The sequence below is a fragment of the Schistocerca piceifrons genome, chromosome 5 (genome assembly GCF_021461385.2).
Source record: "Schistocerca piceifrons isolate TAMUIC-IGC-003096 chromosome 5, iqSchPice1.1, whole genome shotgun sequence".
Lineage (NCBI taxonomy): Eukaryota > Metazoa > Arthropoda > Insecta > Orthoptera > Acrididae > Schistocerca > Schistocerca piceifrons.
The window spans coordinates 384,680,491-384,701,502 of NC_060142.1; the positions used below are offsets into that span (position 1 = coordinate 384,680,491).

The window sequence follows — 21,012 nt, forward strand, 5'->3', positions numbered from 1 at the left end:
GTGATGATAACAAACGGATTCCTGCCTCCACATTCGCTATAATGTCCTCCGTAGGCTTTCATGGCTGGTGTTGTCTTCAGTTGAAACTTCCGGGCTGAGAGGCTGTGGTCGATGTATAACATTTTCACCTAACGTTTTGTCTCTCATTTATGGAGCGCATAGAGGGCACCACCATTCGTCATGTGATGCCGATGGTATGCCTATCTTAGGAAGTGTCATCATTCTTGATTAAGTACGACGACGAGTTTTTGGGATGGCAATGAGAAGCCCTCTCAGCTTAGCTATTGCCAATTTATTTATGGAGATCTTCAAACAGCGAGCGCTGCAGACTGCCAGTAAAAAGCCCACTAAATGGTACTGCTATGTTGATGACACGTGTGTAGTGTGGACTCATGGTGAAGATGAGCTTGGATGTCTTCTTGGTGCAGCTGAACAGTATTAACCCGAAGATACAGTTTACGATGGAGAAAGAGAGCAACGGTCAACTCAGTTTCCTGGATGTGTCGGTAATAAAACATTTGGATGAGACGCTGGGCGACAAGGTATATAGAAAGAACACTCACATGGATTGATACCTCCATACAAAGAATCAAACCATCATCCTAGGCAAAAAAGAGGTGTCATGAAAACCTTGGTGGACAGAGAGAACAAAATCTGCAAGCCGGCTTGCTTGCAAGATGAACTAAATCACCTATGGTCAGCCTTCATGAAAAACGAATATCAGCAAGGAATTTGTTCGAGCCCTCCATCAAAGAAGAGAAGAAGCCAGAAGTCAGAGCAACAATGGTCACCTACTGGAATCATTAATAAAGTCACAACCCGTATTGGGAATGTTCTGGCCAAGTATGGGATCAAAACAATCTTCAGACCCACCAAGAAGATTAAGAAATACTTAAGAACTGCGAAAGACGCCCAACACTCCCTAGCAACACCTGGGGTATACAAAATTCCATGCAGTTGTGGACAAGTATATATTGGAACAACGAAAAGAAGTGTAAACACCCGTTTAGCTGAACATAAAAGAAACTGTTGCTTAGGGCACATCGAAAAATCGGCCGTAGCTGAGAATGTTTTTCAAGATGGGAATTTAATTAGCCAAGCGTTCTAGCACTAACATTCCATTATCATGCGCACATATATAGAGAAGCAATACAGATTCACAAACACCATAATAATTTTAATAGAAAAGAGGAAGTTTTAAAGTTATGGATGTCCACATTGCACCAGCAGAATGACAATCAATTACTCTTAATCGAGAATGATGACGCCTTCCAAAGACAGGCATACAGTCGGCATCAAGTGACGAATGGTGGTGCCCTCTAAGCGTTCCATAAATGCGAGAGTACCTGGAGCCTCAGTGGCAGTAGCCAGACGGCCTCAGAAGATGTCTCCCACAGACGGAGATGAAACATTAGGTGGTAATTTTATACGTCGACCACGGCCTCTCAGCCCGGAAGTTTCAACCAGCCGTGAAAGCCGACATTGCATGAAGAAATGTTAATGTTGGAAAAACTAGATTTTACAATTATAGCAACGAAAATATATTGTAACTGGATGGATAAAATACGTACTCACAAAGTAGCAGCAGCAGCAGCAGCAGCAAAAACAGAAGAAGAAACACATACAAAAGATTTGGAAATACACAAGCTTTTGGAGCCAGGGCCAGAAGTATTCAAGCAAAAGTATGAAGGAAATGAGCTGGCAAGGTTTACAAAATGCAGAGTGTTATGGAAAAGTCACCCAGAGCCCTGGATCTGGGGAGACTTACCGTATGGGATGAAAAGGAAAGACTTATTGTTGGTACCTGCACTGAACGAGGCTTAAAAACCTGACAACTTAAAAGTGAAAGACCGGGTAGTAAGCAACCGGTGCTGGATCACTTGGTATGGATTGACCCTATGGAAAGAGACTGAGCAGAAAAAACCACCCACTGTGTAGTGGAGGTGCTGAGTAGTGGATAGGCAGATCAATTGTGTTAGCATTGCTGTAAGTGTAGAACAGATTAACACAACTGCCAATAGTTGCCTTTTCATTTATGTTGTGCTACAGCCAATAAGGGCATGAACTTGTTATATGACTTCCCATTCCAAGCAATTTTCCGTATCTTATTTTAATTTCTGTAATCTTATATGCACTTTCATCAAAAATATGTATGTACTTTATAAGATAAGATAGTCCTGAATGGAATAGCAACTCATGTTTTTTTACACAATGAGTAGTAAATGATCTGCTACACTGTGGCACATACATCTGGTGCTTAAGTCTAATTCTCCCATTGGTAACTCATGTCATTAACATGTTCTTGCCCATGGAAGTTGACAATAACAGATTTTTACATGTAAGGTACTCACAGTAATCAGTTGACCCATGTCCAGCACCAACAGACCTGAACTACTGTGAAGTAGTTTGAAGAACACTCAAAACATTAGGATACTAGGCTCACTCAAATGTCACTTGAACAGAATTATATTTTCCACGTCTGAGACAATAGAAGAAAGAGTATGGTTTGGACCCAGGTGAACCAAACTCCTGACAAAGAGCCAAAGTCATGACAATTAACCACTTTCGGTATCCCAAAAGTGGTCTTTTACATGCTACTATGGAGATCTCTTTGGTGTCAATTCCTTCACTCTGCAAGTGGGATGTGATCCTTTCCTTTCTGCAGGCTAAACACCAGAATTTATTCTGCAAACTGTTTTGCCCGATCTCTCATCCCCTTTTCAAAACTTTACATTGAACTATCCCATCATGGTCTCTTCTTTCTACATACAGTATATTTGTGAAACTGCAAAATTAGATTGATAGATGTTTCAATGCTGCATCAATCCACAGTATAGTGCAATCTTAACATATTACGGTATACAAAAATCTGATCTCACTATGATTTCTTGCAATGTGAACCACCATGATGCATACAAACAAGAGTAGCACAAATTCTCACTGGTTTATTGAACTCTCAGGAGTCACAGAAATACTGAAAAAACCTGAATAGGTAGATACTAGAAGTTAGTATTCAATATCCCTCAAAATCCCACTTACAAAGTTTGACGAACTAGTGTTAAGTGAAGAATCAACAAATACATTATGTAAGTGAAAGGAATGAATGAAGCTAATACACTGTAGATTTGGGAGTACCCTCTCCCTCGCACTTCAGTGGTCAGCAGAGTATGCATGAACATGCTACACACATTTTTGTACACTGGTCTTGGTTTCACTTCTCAGGACCAATAAGTGTTTGTTTATATGTATATAGACTGAAGCAGTGACAAATTTTGTGCCAAGGCAGGGTATCTAACCTGGGACTACTGCTTAACACTTTCGCTGCGGCTGACGCTTATAAGCGTCGCAACAAGCCATGAGCCAGTGCAGCTGACGCTTATAAGCGTCCGCGCTCACTATCGGATTACTCAGTCTAGTTGCAGTGTCTAAGCTAGCATCATAGCGTGTAAACTTTTGTTTTCTGTGATCAGTTATCGAATGTATATTGTTCGTAATGGCGGCTAATGAACGTTTGAATGACGCCTGTGTGACCCGTATAGGTGTCAGACAGCAAACAGACTTTAAAACAAGACCACAATACAGTCGAAGCTTATTTGAAGTAATGCATCTAAGGTGTCATCATTAAGTCGGTGTATAACATGACCCTACAGATCTTACAAGGTCTTTACGTCAGCCTGTAACTCAGGTGTGCTTAGGAGCGTCGGTTACGAGCGGTACCTGCACTTTCGGAGTGTTACCGGCCCGCACTCGCAGGTTGCCGGGCCGCACTGGAGAGTTGCGCGCCTGCACCGATGCCGCAGCGAAAGTGTTAATAGGCAGGTGCATTAGCCACTGTGGTTCACACAACTGTGTGGATTACCCCGGCATGCCTCCCTCCTCAATCCAAATCCTCACTGTCGCCCCAATCTACTTTAAACTCCCCTTACATAGGAACAGAATTCGCGAGGCTCTCCACAGTCTGGAATAGCTGGAGCCCCCATTTACGTTCGATGCTGAGGTACTATTCCAGAACATGGAGAGCCTCAGCAATTCTGTTTGTGTGTAAGGGGGAATTCTAAGTAGGCTGGGGCAGCAGTGAGAGTTTGGATCAAAGAGGGAGGCGTGCCAGGATAACCCGTGTAGTTCTGTGAACTGTTGTGCCAAAGTGGCTTAGTAGCTAATGCACCTGCCTAGTAAGCAGGAGACTCGGGTTTGATTCCCAGCCTTGGTACAAAGTTTCAATCTATATTCATCAATTCATATCCATGAGACTGGTCAAGCCTCTGAAATTGTGTCATTTTAATAAGTATTTGCTTACAGTGATGACAGCTTCCTATCAGGGCTTTGGTATTAAACTGTAACTGTATGACAATCATATAACAATCTTTTTTTACAATCAATCAATTTAATTATTTTATTGCCCTTTTTTCAGGAACACACAGCTTGTCTAACACCTAAAATTTGTGTATTCTCAAAGACAAATACAGGATATGTTTTGATTGTGGTCATAACTCTGTAGGAACAATTACAAATAAAAACCATTTTGTATATCTTGATGTCTTTTACTTAAAAATATTATAGGAATAAACTAATGTATTTTGCTCCTGAAAGGAATTCCTTATTACTGTAAAACATTTACAGCAAGAAACTCCATTAAGGCCATTTCAAAGCAGCTGCCACATGAACTTTTTAAATTCTTTGGAATCCTGTTATAAAATAAGATCTTAATGTCCATGGGGCTGTTGTCTGCACATTGTGTTTTATACGAGGGGTGTCCAGAAAGTAAGTTCCGATCGGTCGCGAAATGGAAACCACAGTGAAAACCAGAAACATTTTATTTGCAACAGTTAGGTACACCTTCCACCTACTTCTCTACATAGTCGCCGCTCCAACTTCGAGTTTTGTCATAGTGTTGTATCAACTTTCCAGTATCCTCGTCATAGAAGGCAGCCGCCTCTGCTTTCGGCCAGTTATCTGCACTGGTCTGCAGCTCGTTGTCCGTGGAAAAATTTTGTCTTCATAGCCAGCGGTTCTTGTGAGCAGAAATGAGACTCAGGAGGAGCCAACTACGGACTGTATTGTGGGTGATCAAACACTTCTCATCAGAAACGCTGCAGGAGCGTCTTTATTGCCCCTGCAGTGTGCGGCCGAGAATTGGCATGAAAAAGGAACTGCTCGACAGTTGTGTTATGTGGGCTGCATGACACAGGCGAAATCTCTAACCAGGCCCTCATACTTGATGGGAGACGCTATTCCTTACGCAACTTTACGTGCTCACTGTTCACTCAGAATTGAAAAGAGTGGCGTGACACGATAGACAGGCACACTACAGACACTGCTCAACACATCTGTGCAAAGCTTTACCGGATTTTCCCAGTGGTTTCCATTTCGTGCCCGATCGGAACTTACTTTCTGGACAACCCTCGTACCTTTTCGGATGATAATCACATTCTCTCGCAGCATTATAAATATGATATGTACATCTCACTCTATTGTGCTGTTTGCCTTTTAAAACTAGTTGAACAGTTTTATAAACATCCTGACTCTGCATCAGTGAATTCTTAGTTTTGAACATCAGATGTCTACAATAATCATGACATGAATGAAAAATATAGCACATTACTATGCATTCTTTACTTTATTTGAAAACTGTTTTCCCATTAAAGTAACTCATATTACCCAAGGAATAAAGCTATCTTGTAGGACAAAAAAAAAACTTCTGATGTTGATGCTGTAGCTTGTTAAAAATAGTATAGCAAAACACTGAGGAAATTAGTGCCTAATTGGTGCAACTGTACTATGAGAAAAAGACAGTCACATTTGGTAACACCTCAAGACAATATGGGATTGATAGAACCAAAGGTTAGGAGCAGATAGCTTTAAAAACAAATGATACATTGGTAACAGATGCATACAGTGTAGTAAAACCTTTGAACAAGCATTTCATAACTGTTGCTGAAAAAATTGGTTTGTCAGGCTCCTGTGACAAAATATCTAGACTAGTCATTACAGGTAACGTCAGTAATACCAATACGCTCCTCACTACTCCAGAAGTATTGTCAACCACAAAATCGTAGTGGTTATAATAAAACATCAACAAAATTAATCGGTCATATCACTGGAGCCTTTCCTGACTGACATATGCTGAAGTTGTATTAAAAAGGGTCTAATGAAATACCATCTAACTTCAGTCCAATATCAGTAGCCAACACCCTTGATTTAAAAAAAAAAAAAAAAAAAAAAAACACCCACCTCACAAAAGTGACTTCTTAATATATTGTTCGAGTTTGGATTACTAAAGGGTGATGTACATAGTTTGATTAGGCTATAATTATGGACTACTGGTGTATTGTGTCGTCTGTCAAAGGTGTTTGCTTAAATCACACTGTTTTAAGTAAATTACAATATTACGGTGTAATAGGACATATGTCAAAATGGTTCACATTGTATCTCTTGAGATGAAAGAGTCCCATATTAAGCTGTCAGTAATCACCCAACTGGAACATAATTACATGTGGTGACCCGCAATGTTTAATCTTATTTTTTCTTCAGATGTTTCATCTGTAACATTACCAAATGCCAAGTCTTTTTGTTTGCTGATGATATAAGCATCATAACAACAAAATATATAGTTTTAAAAGTAGCTATTTGTGAAATTTTCTTGGTCAATAATACATGGTTCCTAGCCAATGTCATTAAACTTAGAATGTATACAGTTCAGAACTTGAATGTTTCCTTTCAATACATGTCTTAAATAATTCTCAGGATTACAACTTGAAAAATTCAGCTGGGAGGAACACACCACAGAACTGCTGATGCACCTACACAAATCTTTATTAGCTCTTTTTCTACAAACCAACAACTCATTTCATGGAATCATACAAGAGATAAGAATAACCTACACAAATATGTAATGTCAATTACTTTTATCCAGAAAGGGGTCAATAACTCATAGACATAAACTGTCAGCAGTGAGAAAAAGTTTATATATTAATAACGTTCAGTTTAAGAGAAGAGTAAAGGAATGATTGATATCAAACTACTTCTATCGTATTGATACTGAAAACACAGTACAGTTTCCTTACTGGAACTTTCAGTAAAATCTGACTTTTGCACATCTTCAGTGCATTAATGTGATGAATGTAAATATGTGTTGTCAACTGTTTTATGTTTGATGACATGTGGTTGCAATATCCTAAGAAATATAAACCTCATTGTATATACCGCGAATTTACACATTTGTGAAAAGGCTGGTATTATCTCCGAAATAGGAATGTTTCAGGTTGTTTTATTTTTTTCACATCCATGAAGTCTGTTAAGATCTGTGAAAGGAACGTTTGCCTAGTCCCTTAAATTTTGGGCATGCAGCCACGCAAATAAAATTTCTTCCACTGACATTTTGGCCGCATATCATCTGGCCATTCTCACAGTAATTTATTTTATTTGCGCGGATGCATGCCCGAAATTCAATGGACTATTCATTACGCTGCGAAAAGTTGAAAATGAACATTTGCCTCTCTCTTTCTTCCTTCAGTGAATTATGTATTCTTGATTTGTGTCATGTTCTACATCCTTTAGGATCAATCTCACTATGGATCTGTGGAAGAAAAACTATATTTAATATAATCTATGCAGTCACTGGACTTCTGTAAATCAAGTAGTGGTCCATGGACGTTCTCGACGGGTTGTACACTCTGGACTTTAATATGGTACATTTCTGCTTGTGGCATGATACTAGACGGCTGCCAACAAAGCAGGCAAACATGTCATATGTTTGAAATATGCAACACATCACATACTGATTACTACAAACCGGACTAAATATATGAAGAAAGTGCCTTTCATGTAGGAGAACTGAAGTTGCTGCTGTCATGAAAATAGGAAAGGGATTTTTTTTATCGTAGTTCAAGAGAAGATCAGGAAAAACCTTTTGTGAACTCAATAAAGAATCTACAGAGAAGCACCCTTTAGTGTCCGAGTCAACACCAATTGCACAATAGGAACATACACATTTGGTGCAGCTACACTGCATGAAACCCTGTAATCTCGAGATACAATAAGTGGACTAATAATCTGTGAAAAAACCAACACAAGAGACTTAATTTTTGTTATCATAGATATCAACAATTTTTAGATGAATGCAAGCAGCAACCTAGCCCATAGCACAATTGTAACTACACTTAATTAATGATATCAGACAGCATCACGTAAACAGAATACTGGCTATCAGTGTGAAAGCATCCCATTTTATTGGGCAAATTGGCCAGAGGCTAAGCTCATGTTGCACACTAGTGGTGGCCTCATACTGCCTCCGGACAGTGCCACCTGAATAGCATCTACGACCCCCCTTTCATATAACTGGAACAGTTACGAAACATAGTAAATTTACCTAATTTTTGTTCTGTGGCCTTACAGGTAAAATGTAAATGAAAACTTGGAAATGCGGAACATGCTCAGTTAATAATGGCAAAAAGCACACTGTGTGACTCTGCAGTTCGTTTCTGTGAATACAGGAATCAGTTACCAATGAATTAGGTGCAACAGTAAAGACAAACATCAGCTAAAACAAAACAACTCCTTTTTAGTATCAGAAAAATATTTCACCCGTATTGCACCCAGTAGAAATTCATTATTTTCTGTTTTATACGCTGCCTGAATGTGTAAGAAACAAGAATTATTCTATAAACAGTGGGCGAGTTCAAACAATTAACAATATTGTATCGTTTCAGCCTGGTGACAATCTCTTGGAATCTATATAACTCACTCCTTCTGTTACATGATACACCAAGTAAAAACTGACAAACTATTTAACAAATGTTATTCCTAAGCTGCCTTAATTTTCATACACTCGTATTACATCTTATCAGTACTACAGCATGATGGGCACAACTTTAAATGTTCATTTATTTATAGAATTATTCTCTTCAAAATATGTAATAATGAAGATCACCTAAAACAGAATTACAGCCATTTTCCAAGCATCATTATGAAAGGATAACAATTTGCATTATGATTAAGGTTATAAAAGGGACTTAGGCAGGATTTTAGCACTCCAAAAACCATTTCAGACACAATTAGTCTAATTTTTAATATCTCAAATACACCACTCATTTGTGAAATGTGTTCTTGCCACACTTAAACTCATTATTTTCAAGCCAGACTGATATGATTCACCCTATACTTCAATGTCTATGTACATTATTCATGATCACTGTTATGCCATTTGTATACCTTAGCAACTTAACAGGTATTTTCCTTCCCAGGTAAGTGATAATATAATCAGTTAAATGGCACAGGCTGAAAAATCCATGCCAATAATAATTCATACAAGTTCTTTCATTTAGTTTACTATTAAACGTTTTAATGTGTTCTCTTTATAAATCCACATAGAAAATGATTGCCATACAAAATCACCAGTTTTGTAAAATGCACAATTCACTTATCTTCAAAAATATTTTTTATGTTCATTATGATTGCAGGTATCCCCTGTAAAGAAAAATATATCATGAGATGTTTATTACCATCATCAGTTGGCACAGTCCAAACATATCCAGATTTTTACAATGAGTTTTACACAAATTGTCACGAGCTCAAACTCACATGGTGACTAAAAGTATTTAATTTGTGTGATTCTGAGTTCTCAGACAATGATGAAGGAATTAGATTATTAAACGAGACATTAAAAGTAGTAGACGGATTTTGTTACCTGGTTGGTAAAATAATTGATGATGGCTGAGGTACAGAGGATATAAAATGCAGACTGGCAATAACGAGAACTTTCAGAAAAAGAGAACTTTACCAATATGAAATATAAATTTCAAGGTTTGGATGTCTTTCCATAAAGTATTCATCTGCAGTGTAGCATTACACTGGAGTGAATTACAGACAATACACACAAGACCAGAATAAGAGATTTGGTATGTGGTGTTACAGAAGAATGGTGGATATTGGACGGATAGATCAAGTAAATTATAAAAGGTGCTGAATAAAATCGGACAGAAAATAGCTTTGTGGCACAACTTGATTAAAAGATTGGGTGGGTTGATAGGAAATATCACGAGGCAGCATGAAAAATTGATAACAAAGGTGAGGGGGAGGGGGGGGGGGGGGGGGGGGGAGAGAGAGAGAGAGAGAGAGAGAGAGAGAGAGAGAGAGAGAGGTGGTGCAGGGCGATTTTAGGAGGAGATCAAGGTTCAAAAGAGTGTATGTTCCAGTAATCATTCAGAGATGTAGAGACTTCTTCAGGGTAGATTAGCAGAGAGAGCTGTATCAGGCCAGTCACTTGACACTTAATGAGAAATACAATTAGGGTGAAGTGGGGTAAGTGTAACCATGGGGTTAGTGTAACCACGGCTTATGGTGCCTTAAAGAAGCTGTGTTTTTACCTCAGACCTATCACACATGTTAATTTACTCCGTTCTTTGTTATATTTAACCATAAGTTGTCAAATCTGACATAAATTGGTAATTAATTTTTGGACTTGAATTGACGTCTACATTTTCACTCTGCGAGAGAGTGACATGCTCACAAGGGAACCTCCCCATCGCACCCCTCTCAGATTTACTTATAAGTTGGCACTGTGGATAGGCCTTCAAAAACTGAACACAGATCAATCGAGAAAACAGGAAGAAGTTGTGTGGAACTATGAAAAAAAAAGCAAATAGACAAAACTGAGTAGACCATGTGCAAGATATGCAACATCAAGGTTGATACGAACCCAGGAGCACCGTGGTCCTGTGGTTAGCGTGAGCAACTGCTGAACGAGAGGTCCTTGGTTCAAGTCTGCCCTCGAGTGAATATTTTAATTTTTTATTTTCAGACAAATATCAATGTTCAGGCACTCACACATAATCAACTTCGCTCTCCAAAACTCCAGGACATGTTCAGATTTGCTTGGACATATGCAGGATTTGACGGTCTACACATGGAAAAATTTGAAAAAGTTAAAAACATATGTTTTGACAGAGCACAGGGAAAACTGTGCGACTGTGAAACTGTTACATTCATTTGTTGCAGTTTATGTGACAAACTCTTATGTTTTCATCACTTTTTTGGGAGTGATTATCACATCCACAAGAAAACCTAAATCGGGCAAAGTAGAAGAATCTTTTTACCCATTCGCCAAGTGTACAAGTTAGGTGGGCCGACAACATATTCCTGTCATGTGACGCACATGCCGTCACCAGTGTCGTATAGAATATATCAGACGTGTTTTCCTGTGGAGGAATCGGTTGACCTATGACCTAGCGATCAAATGTTTTCGGTTCCCATTGGAGAGGCACGTCCTTTCGTCAACTAATCGCACCCTTTTGTGGTGCAGTCGCAAAACACAGACACTAAACTTATTACAGTGAACAGAGACGCCAACGAGCGAACGGACAGATCATAACTTTGCGAAAATAAACTTTTCACTCGAGGGATGACTTGAACCAAGGACCTCTTGCACCGCAGCTGCTCATGCTAACCACGGGACCACGGCGCTCCTGACCTCATACTAACCTTGATGTTGCCTATGTTACACATGGACTACTCATACTCAGTTTGTATGTTTTGCTTATTTTTTTCATAGTTCCACACAACTTCTTCCTGTTTTCTCGATTGATCTGTGTTCAGTTTTTCAAGGCGTATCCACAGTGCCAACTTATAACTAAATCTGAGAGGGGTGCGATGGGGAGGTTCCCTTGTCAAAATTTGGTGGTCTGTCATTTTTGCAGTTTTAAAGATAACTGCACAATTCTTTGGTTACAAACTAACTTTTGCATGATAATTTCAAATATGAGATTTGTTTTACTCTACTGATAAAGCTCTTGATATGCCAGTCATGGTTACACTTACCCCAACTTTTTCCCATGTGGGGCAAGTGTAACCAATTGGCTGGGGCAAGTGTAACCAGGGGGGGGGGGGGGGGGGGGGGGGTGTTTACACTTGCCCCAAACAAACTTACCGGAACATAGATCAACTAAACTGGCCTTCCTGTGTGTGAAATCTACTTGGGACCAAAAGTTAAATCATCACCAGAGACATCAGCAAGGGGTAAAAATTAGCAAACGTGACTTTTCCAATCTCCTCACTGCTGTATGGAATGAAACACCACCTGAATTGTTGAAAAGTGATTTTCAAAAAGCAGGAATATTCCCTTAAAGTAGAGAAGTAATTGATAAAACTAAATATGATCCAGAGGCATATAAAAGATATGTAGCTCATACTAAATCTTTGGCAGAAACAAATCCATTGCCAACTCATGATAATGCAGCCATAGACTGTGTGGAAGCTACGTCTCTAACAGAAAGTACTCACATTTTTGGGAAGCTTCCAGCTTTCAACCTCCAGAATTTTATAGGCCTACACCTACTGAGCCCTGTAGTTCTCCCAGTATCAGAGTTCTTTCTCAACCATTCCCAAGCTAACAAATTATGTTCTGGAACTTCTGATTTGTCATTTGAAAGGTTATTATTGGAAACAGTCCAACAGTGTAGTCCCACTGGTAAAACAAAGAAAAGGATTGCACCAGGAGCTGAAGTTATCACTTTTCAAGATGCCATCTATAAAGAAAATGATTTTAAAGGAAACAAGAATAATAAGGAGAAAGCAAGACAAAAAAGCATTATCAGCATAAAAAAGGGCTTGGTAATGAAAAGTAAATCTTCCAAACAAAGTGCTGTTACTTTATGCGAAATGGCATCTCAGAATGTTGTGGAAAAAAAAAAAATCCCTGGTTGCTCATGTGGGTAACAAGAAAAAAAGACTGGAAGTTGAATCAACATGTGAAGAAAGTGAAACTGAAGGAGGCCTATCTTTAATAAGTAATGATGAAGATGATAACACTGGATGATCTCAGGAAAGAAATAAGCTGCGAAGAAGAAGAAGAAAACTTTTTTGAAGCCAAAGATAAAAGTGCAGTTGGAAACTATGTTCTAGTAGCTTTTGCAACAAAATGTTAGAAAGTTCATTTTATTGGCCAAGTTACCAAAATTATTGATTTAGGAGATCCAGAAGTGATTTTCCTCAGATGCAAAAATAAGACAAAGCACGGCACCACATTCTATTGGCCTGATAGAAGAGATGAGACGCAAGTTCCCTCCTCTGATGTCATTTCAGTGCTGCCTGAGCCTACTTTGGGTCACAAGGGAGACCTGACATTTGGTGTTACATTTGATTCATACAACATTCAGTGACTAAATAATAGTTAGGGCCTAAGTGTGAATATAATAAGTTGAATTAGGGCAGTTTAGCATTAAACACAAATTGCCAACAACTTTAGTTCAATTACCGTGAAAAATAATAGAAAGTGAACTTATAAAGTGATTTTTTTCTTTTCTCTTGAGACTAGATATTTTATTATTTTTGTTACATTACCTAATAAAGAAAAAATATTACTGTTGTAGAATTTAAACTAATAAATTACTGGCCTAAAACAAAAGTAAATCATCTATGATGCGTTCTGTTTCAGTGTTTTATGGTTTAGGCTAACATTTTTTAGTTTAGCTAACATTTTCTGTGTATTTCATAATATACAAAGAGGCGTGTGCAAAAAAGTTCATATCTTGAGTAAAATTTAAGATATTTTAATAATTTAAAAATCCTCAAATTCAGTAAAAATTGGGTAATCAGGTCACTTACCCCAAGTCCCTTTTACAATGCTCTGTATGGGTGCAACAATGCGGGGTTACACTTGCCCCGAACCATGGGGCAAGTGTAACCTCACAACACAAAATTTTGAAAACAATTATTTTTACCATATAATTTTTTCTTTCAAAAACAAAATGTATATTGTTTAAAAGTCAATAAGTCAAACTTTAAGCATGAGAAATTTCAAAATCATATCTTCAATAACAAGTTGGCAATTTGGTGTCAAAGTTGAACTATGCCAAAACGTGGTTACACTTACCCCACTACACCCTACACAAATTTACACATATAAAACAACAGCATGTAAAACAAAATGTGTTTGTGGAGCACAGTTGTCTGAACTGAATTACAGCAATTTCTATACAAACATATTATATCCTATATCATGGTATTTTTCCTGTTAATAAAGATTATTATTGTAAAGAATAAAGTATGAATCTCTATTAGCGAAATGAAATTAAGAAGGAATATACTTACGGCAACTTCATGCGCATAAATATCCAACATGTGAAGAATGACACAAGAATGCACAAGAATCCAACAGATATTAGAAGTATCCGATTGAGCTTTGGCGTAGAAGGACTGTGTGTATGGTCTAACACAACAAATCCCAGTCCACCCATTGTAAAAAGAAAACTGGATGCTAATCCTTCCATTATGTACTGTCCATTTACACGGTACGGCATGAAGGCAACCTGTGAAATAACAGTTTCAACATTAATGAGAAATACAATTACACAAATTTACACATATAAAACAAATGTATATAACAGTGTTGAATATGCATGCCTCTGTAAACACGAGAAAACTTTGAACTAGAGAAAAATAAAATTAGTTCTTTTTGACAGAAGAAATTTGGAATGTGATTTTTTCAGAGTACAAAAGAATCTATGAATCATATCTCATAACTGAATAATACAGCTTCACAGCATGCAGCAAGAGAGTGCCATCAGTTCTAGTAAACAACAGAAGCCATTGGTACATTATCTGAACTGGATGTCATATGATGCATAGATGATGGCTGAGAGATACACGTCATTCAAATGTGTTTTGTTTAGATTAGGCCCTACTTCGTTAAGTTTTTAGGGGTGCTGGCTTGAATGAAATTCTTTATTAGACCTGTATATTAGTGGACCATAATATTAAGGCACCTGGCAGTGAGGACGCTTCGGTTGGCATATTTTGAGTCAGCATATAATCAAGGCTGATAGCATATGCACAGCTGAACTGAAACAATGACAGTGCGATGTAGTGTCGACAGCAACCACTACACTTGTTTACCTTAACATCACCACACGTTTTCATAAACAGTCAAGTGCAATAACATTCTGGTTGAATAATTGGTCTACTGGGGGCGGAGGATGAGTGCCGTTCAGCTTTGACCAGTAAAGAGTGTGCCCCCCCCCCTTTTTTTTCTGACCCATAGCATAGTCCAAGGTTTAGGTTACAATGGAAGAGTTCATTTGGTTGTGCTTAGTGATGTCGGGTTTACAGCTTGTTGCAGTGAAGCTGTACGTGGAACACTGAAGCAAACACACCAGAATCTGCCAAGTTGAAACCAGCATGTTTCTAAGACATATGTGGCCTCATAATTCATGATGGAACTTGAACAAGGGGCTTTTTAATTTGTTAGCTACAAGAACAAATGGATCCCTCAGGCAAAATAAATACAGAAAACCCACACATCCTGACATCTCCACTTCGAGCCATTACCATCCATCACAAAGAAATTGCCTGTTAAAGACTAAACTCGAGGGGTCAAAAACTGGCAGACAAAGAAAAGCCATGCTAAAGAATTCTAACACTTACCAACAGTGTTCCAAAGGAACGGATACACAGCTCGGTGTTGCAATCACAATCACTGTTGAAGAGACTGAGGCAGAAAAAGAAAACCTACAAATCGCATATCTGCCTTACACAGCCTCAATTAGTGTAAAGATTGGCAGACTCCTATAGGCACATTTCACTTGCCTCAACAAAGAGAAAAAGTCTTCTTTCTATTATTTAAGATGATTTAGGTCTCCAAAAACCAGGGTGTACCTCATTCCATGTACTACGTGTGGCAGGCTATTAGGACAACTGAAGATATGTGCTAGGGAAATCAGTGAGTGACATCTGACAAAATCAACCAAGCAAATCTGCTGCCACCACATATTGCCTTGAATATAGTCACGAAATGGAATATGATGAGACCAGTACCAATCGCGCAAATGCCACATTTGTGGGACAGCACGAGCGAGATGTCTGTCTGTGCTGAAATAAAGATGTCAAAAAACCTAATAAAACATGGCGGAGGCTTGGGGTCTGAAATTCAGTTTTTATGAAGATCCAGGTAGCCATTTCATTCACGAAAGCTGGGAACGCTGCAAGAATGTGTTTTATGAAACAACACTGCAGGTTTTGAAATACAAATGAGCATTGAAGGGCCTACAGGCCACCAGAAATTAAGCCTGACTATAAACAGTGATGTGACATCAACAATATATGACAATCTGGTTTGAGTCCAGGCAGCAAATATGTCTAGGACAATTCACCATACCTCAAGATGACCAACTGTGTTGGTCGTCCAAATATTCTGCACAAAATGGGAACAACAACTCTGCTGTACTCCTTAATGCTCACCAATAATAAATCATACCAAGAAAACAAAACGGCATCACAGTTTAGTTGTTAGTTGGCAAAACTAATGATTGTAACATTTCTTTTGCTACAATGCACATTCCCCAATGAAAATGCTAATTTATGAGTTGTGTGTTTTATGTAGTTATAACACCACCCCCACCCAGGACCCCCCGTTCCCAGGATATACTGTTTGTCAGTTTTTGTTCTGGTAATGCTGTCATATTGTTACTGACATCATTCACTGGTTGTTTCTTGAGGCTTTTATCTCCACTATGTTGATGATGCAATCAATCTATTGTGCACAGTAAATCTGAGTCATTCTGAAGATCAGAATGAGCCTCGAGAAACAGTGTAGAATAAAAGAGGCATATGTTATTATAGCAGAGCAAAACGTGTATTAAAACAGCTTACGGACTAATAACAAAAAATGGTGTTTTAATAAGACTAGGAATACCAGCTTTCAAATATAGCTTAAATTTTGTGGAGCATAACAAATATTCAAAAAGCCTAATGAATTGCATGCAATGAAATGCAAAGTATGATTGCTGCCAAATATTATCAGAGTAACATCCGACACATCGCACTTAGGAATGAAATTACAGAAACAAACAAGTAACAGCTTGAGAGAGCTTCTACATTAAGATGCTGACTGCCCGTGCATAGTGATGGATGTTTCACCGCCAGGCAACACGGTGTCAGATACTGCTGTTGCCACTGTTGGCACAAGATGTCACGAGCGAGGTGCGGCTATGGTTACCACCAGCCTCATGGCACTCAACTTGTTAAACTAACAATGCCCAAGAACACTATGACTAATATAAGCCGCAACTCAATATAATTTCCCTAATCCTGTCACCCTTGTAGAGGAGAAGTGTCCTCGCCTCGATCACAACTTCAGCCCTTGCACCCGTATATCTCCAGTCCACCATCTACATCCACATTCCGTAACCCTCTGTACATTGCAATTGACGATAAAATTTACAATGTGAGTGAGTTACTCTCTTCCTTGTCGATCATGACATGTGGTGTGTTAACCTAAAAAACTGGAACAGGTAAACATTACACACCTAAAATTACATCCAATAATGCATCCAACTGACTGTACAGACGAAAGCAAAACGGGTTTAAATTGAAAGAAAATTTACATGAACAGCTATTTACCAGAAAGACTGCTTGTGGAAAGTGCAGACATAATTGTTACTAATGCACAAGTTTAAAGAGCCATTTTGGCTGCAGTAGATGGATGTAAAGTCATAACAAACAAAGTAAAGACAAAGGGCATATCTGGAAAGGCATTATTTGTGTACTGTAACACTATGAGATACATTATTTAGGAATACTTGCAAACACCACATGCAGCTTGCCTAAAGCATAAAACTGACAACATACATACTAAGTACCGCTCTGATCACATAACAAATGATTGCCAATGATCCAAACGCTACTTTCCTTAGTCTGTTCGAACAGTTGCGAAACAGTTGCCAGTATATTATGCGAAGTAAAACACATAATACTTACATGCAGTGTTGCATCAACTGCCATAGTTATAAAGAGGAAGCGTGAGTGGAATTGCGCTAGACGAGCCAGACTAATGGAACAACACCTTTTTCGCCATCACTACGCTTTGACCATATTTTAATAATGTAGCATTTGTTCAGAGGTTCACACAATACTTTCCTCAGTATTACACTGCTTCTTCAACAGCTTGCACGTCTTTTAAATTAGATATCTAATCCAGAAAAATTTGTTTCTGCTGCTTTGCATCCTACTATGCTTCCTTCATGAGTGTCACAGTGCAGTCAACATTTTAGTTGCATAATTTACTTGCTCAACTGATATAACGAAATAACGTTTTTAACAGAAAAAATGCCAACGTTTACAGAAACAAAAAACATATTCCAAATATAAAATGGCCATGGCTTAGGCAAAGCTGATATACGGAATTAAGAAAGAAAAACCTTATTGTGAAATACGTACCGGTCTCGAATGACCATGTTCATCTGTTGTCGACCCAACACTCGGCGGTTCAACAATTACGTCATAAATAATACCTGAAAAGAGATAATGCGTTTGAATAACGATAAACAATGCGCTGGTTTTTTTTTAAAACACATTAAAGTCTGTCAGCCGAAAACGAACCTCCGGTTACCAGAAAATAAGACACCAGCACAAGAGAAAACATAACCATAGCAGAAGGTTGATGAAACCATGATGGTCGTTTTATTTTTAAGTTAGGAACTTCTAAGACATAAAAAGGTATTCTATACATAAATTCCATTGTTATTTTCGCAAAAATATTCCCTCAGTCTCTATTTGTTTACTACACGCAACCCAACCAGAGACTTTCATATCTTGCTACTTCGCATCTTCACACGTACACACATCGGACACGTGTGTATTAATGGAACAGAGTTATTATTACATTAACGTAACTAGCAGAGAGCGAATACTCCAGCGAGTACTGGAAGATACACATACCAGAAAAAAGAAAAATGTGGTATAAAATGCATACGTAGTATAATACTTAAAAGATAATCTACTTAAAATAATCGATGAAAAATTTCTTACGTCATCAATATGCCTGTATAAAAAGGAATAGGTCGAGAACGGTCTCGAGTCGAAGACGTAGATGAATTGAACGAATGCAGGATATTTGGTGACAGCGATGTTTTTTGAAAGAAAAATCCCAATCCAAAATCTTAGTTTGAGGGAAACACACAATAAAGTGTAAGCTTCGAACTCACATAATGTCATAAACAGAACTATTAACGAACAGTACACCAAATTTCTTGAATTCTCCAACAGTATAAACTAAACTGGAAGTATATTCCGAGCTACTAACAAAAATGCTCAGCAAACACTGTTTACTACTGAGTTCAATAAAAGAAGTCACCAACATAGATACTTTGAAACTTGTCTGCCATGCACTGTTATTATCGCCTCGTCTTCCGGGGTAATAGTTCTGAGTCCCGTATTTCTTTTATACGACTAGAACAATCCATGAGAATAATGACAACCAACAGGAAATTCGATGACTGGTACCTACTAAACCAATTGTTCAATTTATATTACATTAAACCAGATTGCCACAAGCAGCAAAAGTGATGCCACTTGGCCGCCACTGCAGTGTAGTCACCGAAGCTGCATGTGGAAACACCAAAATTTCTGCGGCACCACTCAAGTGACCCACTGTTAGCCATGTATCAAAAATTAGAGTAGCTTTAACTTTGTAACGCCGCTTCTGTTCCCCCACCACCGATTAACGCAACTCGACAATCATCTTGTGGCTGAAGTTCGAAGCACCATTGCAGTATTTTGATTTTACGTGTTATTAGTTTTGCTACGTGTGTGTGTGCTTCACAGTACCAAAAATGTTCCCAGTTGTGATTTATATACTGGGTATTGTAAAAGTTTATCCAAGAAACATTCATAATGCCTGAATCAATGAATGCAACAAACTGCTGAAGCTTTATAAGAATTTAAGAATTGTGCATCTGCAGAACAAACTTGCACACAAAAAGACTGATTTCTGAAAGTTGTGTATAGCTGTATAGTTGTAAATAAAATAAATTATAGCCCCCTTAAAAACCTTATTACTTTCTTTTGTGTGTATTTAGAAAAAATATCCTACCCTTTACTTAATATACAAGTGATATATATCTGAAAATACGAAAAAATAATGCAATAACTGTACTCAGGCCAACACAAAAAATTGATCATTACATGGAGTATGGTAACAGCACAACTATTATGACAGACTGATGTGGAGTATCATTCCATTACGAATTATGAGTACTAACTACCGTGACAGTATTGTATGTGTGGTTTTATTCTATAGTGTATGTGTCCTGAACCAAGTCAGCATGGTGCTTATTTTAACAAATACATAATACAAACTTTCTACATTCACATTTTCTGGCAGTTCAGTGTTTTGCTATTGCAGTTACAGGCATAGTACAGGGTGATTCAAAAAGAATACCACAACTTTAAAAATGTGTATTTAATGAAAGAAACATAATATAACCTTCTGTTATACATCATTACAAAGAGTATTTAAAAAGGTTTTTTTTTCACTCAAAAACAAGTTCAGAGATGTTCAATATGGCCCCCTCCAGACACTTGAGCAATATCAACCCGATACTCCAACTCGTTCCACACTCTCTGTAGCATATCAGGCGTAACAGTTTGAATAGCTGCTGTTATTTCTCGTTTCAAATCATCAATGGTGGCTGGGAGAGGTGGCCGAAACACCATATCCTTAACATACCCCCATAAGAAAAAATCGCAGGGGGAAGATCAGGGCTTCTTGGAGGCCTGTGATGAAGTGCTCTGTCACGGGCTGCCTGGCGGCCGATCCATCGCCTCGGGTAGTTGACGTTCAGGTAGTTAACGGACAGATAAGTGCCAATATTGTGGCGCTCCATCCTGCTGAAATATGAATTGTTGTGCTTCTTGTTCGAGCTGAGGGAACAGCCAATTCAATAACACAAAAAGCTTTCTGTTGAGCGGTCGCCATCTTAGCATCAACTGACGCTGACGCCTAGTCAACAGCGCCTCAAGCGAACAAATGTACAACTAAATGAAACTTTATAGCTCCCTTAATTCGCCGACAGATAGTGCTTAGCTCTGCCTTTTGTCGTTGCAGAGTTTTAAATTCCTAAAGTTGTGGTATTCTTTTTGAATCACCCTGTATATGATGCATAGAAGGATTTTTGTGTGAGTAAGCAAATATTATAGAGTAGTTACTGAAACTGATTTGTGGTTTCACAGCAGTTCACTTAA

At 38.3% G+C, this 21,012-nt stretch overlaps 1 protein-coding gene across 1 annotated transcript; it reads right to left on the reverse strand.

Annotated features, from left to right (window-relative positions):
• Window positions 1–9,041: 9,041 nt before the first annotated feature.
• Window positions 9,042–18,639, reverse strand: LOC124798073 (oligosaccharyltransferase complex subunit ostc-B). The gene is made up of 4 exons (XM_047261312.1): window positions 18,370–18,639; window positions 18,208–18,281; window positions 14,086–14,303; window positions 9,042–9,465 (listed from the first exon to the last, which is right to left on the reverse strand). The coding sequence occupies exons 1-4, from the start codon at window positions 18,506–18,508 to the stop codon at window positions 9,447–9,449; spliced, it is 450 nt and encodes a 149-aa protein (XP_047117268.1). The 5' UTR covers window positions 18,509–18,639; the 3' UTR covers window positions 9,042–9,446.
• Between the last annotated feature and the right edge of the window lie 2,373 nt (window positions 18,640–21,012).

What these genes read in the sequence shown, in the direction of transcription:
- LOC124798073 (XM_047261312.1), bottom strand. Translation starts at nt 18,508, where the DNA reads ATGGAATTTATGTATAGAATACCTTTTTATGTCTTAGAAGTTCCTAAC. An exon ending in TTATTTTCTGGTAACCGGAG is followed by an intron (nt 18,282 to 18,369) that starts GTTCGTTTTCGG and finishes ATCTCTTTTCAG; the next exon opens with GTATTATTTATGACGTAATT. An exon ending in AACATGGTCATTCGAGACCG is followed by an intron (nt 14,304 to 18,207) that starts GTACGTATTTCA and finishes GTTATTTCACAG; the next exon opens with GTTGCCTTCATGCCGTACCG.